This window comes from Chanos chanos, chromosome 9, assembly GCF_902362185.1.
Source record: "Chanos chanos chromosome 9, fChaCha1.1, whole genome shotgun sequence".
Taxonomy (NCBI): Eukaryota; Metazoa; Chordata; class Actinopteri; order Gonorynchiformes; family Chanidae; genus Chanos; species Chanos chanos.
The window spans coordinates 12,169,229-12,178,158 of record NC_044503.1 but is presented as its reverse complement, the minus strand read 5'-3'; the positions used below and the strand labels follow the sequence as shown (position 1 = coordinate 12,178,158).

General features: G+C 42.7%; 1 protein-coding gene across 1 annotated transcript; it reads left to right on the top strand.

Moving 5' to 3' along the window:
- The first annotated feature begins 1,671 nt into the window (after window positions 1–1,671).
- scrt2 (scratch family zinc finger 2) lies at window positions 1,672–7,303 on the top strand. Its single transcript, XM_030785202.1, has 2 exons — window positions 1,672–1,852; window positions 6,399–7,303. The coding sequence occupies exons 1-2, from the start codon at window positions 1,672–1,674 to the stop codon at window positions 7,301–7,303; spliced, it is 1,086 nt and encodes a 361-aa protein (XP_030641062.1).
- Window positions 7,304–8,930: the final 1,627 nt, after the last annotated feature.

Sequence of the window (8,930 nt, the reverse complement as noted above, 5' to 3'; positions counted from 1 at the left end):
AAAAGGAATAGTAAGAAAGAATAACATTACATACACATGACCTTTTAAAAATTTGTTAATTGACAGATGTTGACATAATCAAGTAATATTTCTATTTGTAATTTGTTTTGTTTTATCAGGGGAGGCCATGAAATCAAAGCAGTCATAATCCTGTCTAATATCTAAGTCGATTTCAAACCTGTGAGACTTTTTAGACTCTATCTTGTCTAAAATGGTAGATTTCGGCTTTGAGTTGGAATTCTACACATGTATCGCATCTATTGTGTTAGTGATATAAACATCATTTGCAATCGTGTCATCCACATCGAAACTGATTTAGAAAAATGTCTGACAAATTACAGTATATGGGTCTAATTTTACATGCTGTCAAAATGATAAAGATTAAAATTAATTAATTTAGTAATTAATTGGCTATGCTTAGTAGGACAGACATCTTGAGGGTACAGTCATTTATGGAGGAGTTGAAGCTCAGAGCAAAATACTATGCCCCCTACATGTCTGTGCAGAGAATGGTAAAAAAGACAACAGAACATGAAATGCGGAACATGGTCCTGTGGCCACATGTGGTTGTTGTTGTGTGTGTGTGTGTGTTTGTGTGTGTGTGTGTGTTTGGGGGTAATGGTGGAATAGGTTTGAGTGTTCAGTGAGGGCCAGTTAGAGGATGTGAAAAGGGCTGGCGAGAGAGTCCGTGCAGCTTGTAACAAGGCAAACATAAACTGTGGCACTTCATCTGAAAACAATAGAAGACAGGACACTGAACGTGCCCCCATCCGCATGTCTCCATTGTCTCCTCCTTCCCTCCCTCCCTCCCTCCCTCTCCCTCCCTCTCTCTCCCTCCCTCTCTCTCTCTCTCTCTCTCTCTCCTCCCCTCAGAGCACAGTGAATGAGTGGGGGTAAGGGAGGGATGGAGCTTTGGGGTGATGGTGGGGGGTGGTGTCGTAGAGGGCGGTGGGGGGTCTGGCTGTGTTCTTTCTCCTCTGTCTGTGTGTGTGTGTGTGTGTGTGTGTGTGTGTGTGTGTGTGTGTGTGCGAATGCACAGACGGTTCAGTAGTAATTTGATGTGTGTCCCCGGGGACGTTTGATGGATTAAAGCTAAGCAGCTCCATTTCGCAGTACCACCTGATCTCTCGCTCACTGCATGGCCCATATAAAGGCTGGCGTGATTGCTGATCTCAGCTAGTCTGACAGTCTCTCTCTATCCTCTCTCTCTCTCTCTCTCTGTCTCCTCTCTCTCTCTCTCTCTCTCTCTTTCTCTCTTTCTCTTCAGTCCCTGCACAGCCTGCTGCATCACAGGAGCTATCCAGTGCTGAATGAGAGTGCGCTTTTTTATTTTTTTATTTTTTGATAAGAAGGGGAGGGAGAGTGTACAGTACAGTTGCGCACACAGCATCACTCATAGCCTCGTTTTCTCCTCTCCTCCTGCTTTCCATCCTCCTTGTTTCCATCCCTCGTTCTTTTTTTTCATTTCAAAGGAGGTTGTGTCATTTTTGGTTGTTGTTGTTTTTTTTTTGTCGGAAGTTGGACGCACGGATTTACCGCACACTTTGCTGGTTTTTTGCCTCTTGGGCAAGGTCTTCGTGGGAATCTTTTCTTTTTCCTCTTCTTCATCCTCTCTTTTTTTTTATGCCCATGCTTGGGGTTTCTCTCTTCTGTGCTTTGATTCATTGAAACATGCCCCGTTCATTTTTGGTGAAGAAAATCAAGCTCGATGATTTCTCCTCGTCCCCCGTGGCTGCCTCAAACCATCATCATCATCAGCACCATCAGCAACACCACTTGGACGACTCGTTTACTTTTGCACGCTCCATCACAGACTCAGTGACCAGCCTGGGTGTTCGCCTAAGCGAGAATGGTGAGTGTGCATGCATGCCTCTGGACTTGTTTGCTAGATGCCCATCCTTTCAGATATGTAACTGTAAATAAAAAAAAAAAAAATGATTTCATACATCCTGTTGCTATTTCCCAATATCGGATCCAGTATAGAGGTCAATATCTGTTGTGGAGGAGACTAAACTTGGGGGTGGAGTGGGGTGGGGGGCTTAGATTTATGTTTTCCATTTTTAAAAGCGTGTAGTGAAATGAAGGCTCCTGACCCTGCTGTCGCACCAGTCTTCTAATCGAATTAATAACAGATGTTACATAAAGCCGTGTGTTGTTGCTTTGGTATCCTAAATAATCCTCATTTCCAACCAACCCCCCCCCCCCCCCCCCCCAACCCCCTTAACCCCTGGCTCTACCCCCTCCGCGCCTCCAGACTTTTGTTTTTTTTGACTCAGGCGATGTGCAAACACAATCCAGGTCACGGTGGAGCGATCGGCTTATGTAAATGGGGGCCGGGGGGGGGGGTGGGGGGGTGGGGTGGTTTGTGGTGGTAGAGAACGTGCCTGTCGTCTCTGGCTGACGTGTTTTTGTTTCGCTAACATCGAGCCGATAAACGCTCAAGCTCTCGGCCGTTTGACGGACACACATAACGGGCTAAGGAGGAATAGAGACCGTGGCTGCTGCTGCTGCTGCCTGAGTTGAAAAATTCATGAGGGACTTGCTTCAGCGAAGGATGATACATTTGTCCTTAGCTGTTATTGCCCTTGAGTTTCCAACGTAGCCCAGACATATAACTCTTCCCCCACCACCTCACCCTCCACCCCCTTCCCAACACACACACTCCATCCTCTCACTCTCCCCCATTTCTCCCTGTCTTCCATTTCTCCCTCTCATCTCTCTATCTATCTCTCCTTCTTCTCCTCCTTCCGGGTGTTTGAAACCATGCAAGGGCTAGAATTTCACTTGTGCAAAGCCCCATCGCCACAAGAGACATCGACTGTACAGTGTAGCCGGGGGGAGGGTGGGGAAGAATGAAGGAAGAGAGGGAATGAGAGAAGGATAGTTGAGGGAAAAGACATAAAGCAGGGAAGAGGATGGATAGAGATGAGAATGAAAAAATTGCTTGGAGCAGCACTGACTATAGTCAGATGAAAGAGAGTATTACAGTAAATGCATACACACACACACACAAAGTGAACACATTGCTTCACAGAGACAACACGAAAGTGAACTAGATTAGGCAGACATGCTAAGCGAGGTTAGACCAGACAGAAAGAGCTAAAGTCATCATGTCCTTCGCCCCCAAAGCTCAGCCCTCTGTCTATGTGAACAGATTTAAGAGGCCAGATGTCTGGCTCATTTCGGTTTTTGTTATGATGTTTGTGAGCATTAAGCAGATCGAGAGCTTTAAGTAGAGACGGCCAGAGCAACCTGCAAGAGACGCTCCCCCACCTGTTACAAAAAAACACATCAACGCCAGGCTCAACACATAACATTTTTGTGATGCAGTGCTTTGTACAGAATTATGCACGTTGCCAACAACACAGTCATATAGAGGGGGAGCTTAGAGTGGTTTAATGGATCCTCTAAAATATTCATATTCTGATAATGAATATGTTTCACTTTATTTTTATTTTAGAATTACAATTTAATGCTGATTTTGAGACGATTTCAAATGGTTAACTACAAAAAAAGTCATCCTGAAAACCCTAAATCCTACAAAGTTGACATTAGCACTTAAAAAAAAAATCCTGATAGAGATGTATGCGTTTGTAAGCTTTCTCTGTGTAGTAACTCTTTTCGCGAATTTGATATGTGGTTTTATATCTAAATATCGTTTGTATCTGAAATGGTTTCTGACCATTTTTTATGGTACACAGAATGTCGCTGAAAGGTTATTCTGTATGTTCCGAAGCGACGGTCGAACGTTCGGCTCGCTGTGTGAAACTGACTTGCGTCAGCACAATCACTACACAGACAGACCCCTTTTAACAAGCAGACATTCGACTCCTCTGAAGTCGATCTGAAAACAAAGAAGGGCACGGGAAACAGTCCATTAATTGCATGCTTACATTGCAATTTAAGGATGGAGATGCATACCTTAAAAAGCACTGCTTTTAAAATGTGAAAATGTTTGAGAGAGAGAGAGAGAGAGAGAGACAAAGAGACAGAGTCTTTGTCTGACATTGTACAATATTGATTGACACTTGTTACGCACGCTCGTCTGTAACGCAGCCCATGCATTTTTGATATGATCAAACAGTTTTGTGCCATCATTTAAGAAAGATGTAGTCTGAATTAATAATAAGGTAAACGAGAAAATATAACAATAATCTTTTTAAATCAACCAATCTCTTGCTCAGGGGAGTTTTTGTATGTTTGGTTCAATTTAGAGTGCAACAGGAATTTGCATGAGCTTAAAAGAAACGGTGCGTAACCTGTAGAATGCCTTCCACTCGGTTTCTTCGCATAGCGATTTTAATTCGAACTTTAAATAATGGTTCCGGACATCTTAAATAATGAAAGGCAAGCGAAAATGAAAGATGAACATCAGCAGACTCAGAGAACTGTTAGAAGATAACAGCATTCCCGTGGCGTGCATTACTCCACAATTCTACAGTGACAGCGTTTTTTTAAAAGACAATATTGCGCTGCTGTGCAAACCCTCGAGAGTGGAAAGGACGCATTAAAAGCACCCTAATTGCTTGTCTAATGACCCGACCCTTGAAGGCACTTCAACAAGCTTACCGCAGCAAGCAGGTGATGCTAAAGCTCTCCACGGACAATACAGTAATTTCTTCCCTGTGCTAATCCCCCCCGTGCTCATTTCACAGGCAAACCCCGTCATTTAGCCTGTTTGTGATAATTGTGTGGTCTCGTCTATTTCTGTATGTTTCTCCAATATCAAATCGCCTTGCCACATGAACAGTTGCACTGTTTTACAGCCGATAGCTTATTGATCAGCGCAAAACTTTGAATTTCATTAAAAGGCAGTCAATACTTAATTTCCACCGCTTGCTGCACACACAGGTTCGGAATAGCTTTTTCCCCGCTTTGCAGTCCGGCATTATTTCTCGTCGGGGGAATTGTGCCTGCTATTAAATTTGATATTGGATTTTTTTTCTCTAAATGTGCAACGCAACACCTAAAACATTTAGACGGATGCATGCCACCTTCGCGACGAAATGATGTGCGTGAACAGGATGAGAATGCTCCTAAATTCTCTGAACGTGCCAGAATACCTTTTAGCTTCACTTGACTGTCGTACAAAGTAAAGAGACATTAAGGATAGTACCGCTCCAGCTGGAGGAGGGAATCAAAACAGCGTGTCAGTTGTCATTTGGGCTTGCACTAAGTGCAGTCTTTGTATAATTCATAATTTTTGCTATTATTGCAATAGCCAAAGACTCAGTAGATATACTTTGAGCCATATTAACAAAGAGAGACAGACAGACAGACAAATAGAGAGAGAGAGAGAGAGAGAGAGAGAGAGAGAGAGAGAGAGAATAATTTTAGTGCTGGCAGCAGGAGTCTGGCCTGCCAAATAGATGCATTCTTCTCTCTTACAGCTTATCCTATTGCCACTGATAAATGACACAAAATGTTTCTAACCAATGTTCCAAATGAGTTCAGCAAAATTCCCCAAATTGCAAACACTGATATTTTAAAGCCTTTAACAGCTAAATAAGCTAAGGCTCATTGTTAAAGATGCACTACAAGTTTCATTGTTATAGATGCACTACACCTACAACATATAACTACAGGCCTGTGCTGCAAATGTGCTAACATAGTGATTTATTCCAGCACAGTAGCATGCAACAATAAGATCAACAATTAGATCATACTTCCACAATCCTTTCAACTCAAAATAAGATTAGTTTTTTTTTTTTTATGACAGACCACCCACCCACCCCCACGCATGCACCCCCCCCACACACACACTCACACATGCATGCACGGTATATACACGCACACCTATAGAGACGCTATGGTAATCTTATCAGAGGAAGGGAGAGGGCTAATCAATCTGACTAGTTCATCTGAGAGAGCTAAGCCTGGAAGGCAGTCTCCTTAATTAGTCATTATCTTCAGCTCTGAGCTGAACTCCCGCTGGCTTATACACTCTGACAGAGAACTATTTCTATTGCCACACTCATAACTTTGCACTGTTGTAGTGATTCATTGTCTGTAGCGTTGTCTTTCATAACGAGCTTGTTTTCACCACATAAAAACTATGAACAATAATGTCTACACAGATCTATTCGCGTCTCATCGAGATGAAAAGCCATCGCCTACATTTCAATCATTAATACTGTGAAAAGAGAAAACCTACAAACAGTTTAGTAACAGTTAATATGATTCAGAGACACTTAAAAACATAGCACGCATTACGCTCAAAACATTACAAGCCTGAACAATAGAAGCAGTAGGATATTAGGAGTGGATAAAAGATATGATTATATAATACAGCTTTCCAAACAAGTGATGGTGATAATATCAAATACTGTATTGTATAGGGGTATAACTGTAAAGTTAACATTGTGTTTGGTGTTTGTGTCTCTCGTCTGCGCCTCCAGGCTATATTCAGGATTATATCAACCCAGCTGTGTACCAGGGTGAGAAGAAGATGGAGCTTAAGCTGGCTTCACCGGTGTCTGATCCACTCTACAGTCAGGTTAGCAGCGGAGGAGAAGAGTACTGCGACCCAGACCTGGAGCACCCAGACAGTCCACAGTCAGGCATGACGGCCAGTGGTTTCTATAGCGGTGAGGCTGAAGCTTTGACGGAGGGCTACACCATGGATGCCTTCTTCATCTCCGACGGCCGTTCCCGGCGGAAAGCCGGAAGTTCCGAGGGGCGTAAGGGTGTGGCGCGAGGGGGCAGCGGCGGCGGCAGCGGCGGCGGCAGCGGCGGCGAGGGCGGAACGTCGGGCGGCGAGGGACGCGAGACGAGCGGCGTTCCCCGACACACCTGCAACGAATGCGGCAAGACGTACGCCACATCGTCCAACCTGAGCAGGCACAAGCAGACCCACCGTAGCCTGGACAGCAAGATGGCGCGCAAGTGCCCCACCTGCGACAAGGTGTACGTGTCCATGCCGGCTTTGGCTATGCATATCCTCACGCACGACCTGAAGCACAAATGTCACGTGTGCAGCAAAGCCTTCAGCCGGCCGTGGCTGCTGCAGGGACACATGCGCTCTCACACGGGCGAGAAACCCTTCGCCTGCGCTCACTGTGGCAAGGCCTTCGCCGACCGCTCCAACCTGCGTGCCCACATGCAAACGCACTCAGCCTTCAAGCACTACCGGTGCAAGCGTTGCAATAAGACCTTTGCTTTGAAGTCTTACCTGAACAAGCACTACGAGTCAGCCTGCTTCAAGGGTTCTGGAGACGAGGACGAGTCTGGCTCCGAGAACGGATCCTCCTTCCAACCTAGAGACAAAAAGAAGTATGGAGAAGAAGTAAGGAGGAGAAACTGAAAGCTCTCCTTGGCTCTTATTTTCTCTCAAAGCGACTTAAAATCCCCCTAATCCTTACACAAAAAAATCTTACACGCACCCCCCCTCCTCCTTTTTTTAGAAAGCAATATTTTCACTGAGATTACTTTGAGAAAAAAAAAAACACAAAACAACAACAATGGCAAGACAGTAACAAAAAGATGCTGGATTTTTTCTTCAGTACCGTTGCTAGTCGTCCATCGATACTCAGAGACATCCCAATGTTCTTCAAGATATACTGTTGGTGCATACCTAACACACACACACAAACACACACACACACACAAACATAATTTATGAGGCCTGGCATGTGAACTTTTATCAATGACTATAATAATATTAATAACAATAGTAATAATATTTAGATTCCTGATATTTTATAGCAAATAATATGGAAAATACAAAAAGGACAGCAACAGTGTTCTTTTCTTTTTTAGAAACAAAAAAATGACCTCTTGTATTTTTATGCTGCTTTCTTTTCTTTTTTTTTCTTTTGCTAAGAATTGAATTCTTTTGCAACTGCCAACATGAACTTTTTATGAAAATTTGAAACATGAAAAATGACAGTATTCGCAAAAAAAGAGGCCACTGAAAAGTTGAGAACTTTTTTTGTCACACTTAAATCTTTTGATTCAATAAGTGTTATTTTTGTATTGAAATTCCAATGATTTTTATGTATTTTTTCTTTGTGCCAATCATTCACAAACATCTTGTCAAAAACAATCTTTTGCAATCGGGTATTTTGGTGGACTGCCTCCAGCTACACCTACAGAACATTCTTCTAAGCGCGTTATCAATGTCAGTTAGTCCACCTGAGATATAAAACTTAATTGTAAAGAATGACAACAGCCAAACTAATTAAAAAAAACACACACAGAGTGAAAGAAGAAATAGCAATTCATGTAACAACAAAAGCCACCATACTATTTACTAAGGAACCCTTTCGTCCAGGCTAGGATTTGAAATCTAAATATATTCACCATCATAAGGACACCTGGAACTATGGAGAGGAGACTCTAACCCGAAGTGCTGACTTGAAGAGAAGCAACACGCCTGAAAGCAATGTCAATTATCCCCCTTTTTCTGGTCTTCCTCCACCATCGTGGCTCAACTTGTCTCTTCCTGGCTTCTCCTTGAGTTTCCAACAATTGTTCTACTGACCATGGAAATACACTTCCTCCTCCTCCTCTTCCTCCTCCTCACTTACCTCAAACAGAAGAAGGTATGAACTTGCACGCCATCAGTTACAAAGGCATCGTCCATTGTCTTATTATTTATTTATTTATTTATTTATTTATTGTTTTGGTTCACTTAAAAGCGTCCTCCACCTCGTAGACGAATGGCGTCTTTTTTTTTTTTTTTTTTTTTTTAATGTCGTTTTTATTAATCATGTACTTATGTATTACTTTGTGTACTATTTATTTATTTATGTATGTATGTATGTATGTATTTATTTATTTATTTATCTATTTATCTCTTTATTTATTCATTTCTGTGTTTTAAATACTGAATTGCCATTGACCTTGTAAGATGCTGCTGATCTTCAAAGAAAATGTTTATATGCATGACAAACTGTAGAAAGTCCATAGGGCTTAGTGTTTTTAAAGAG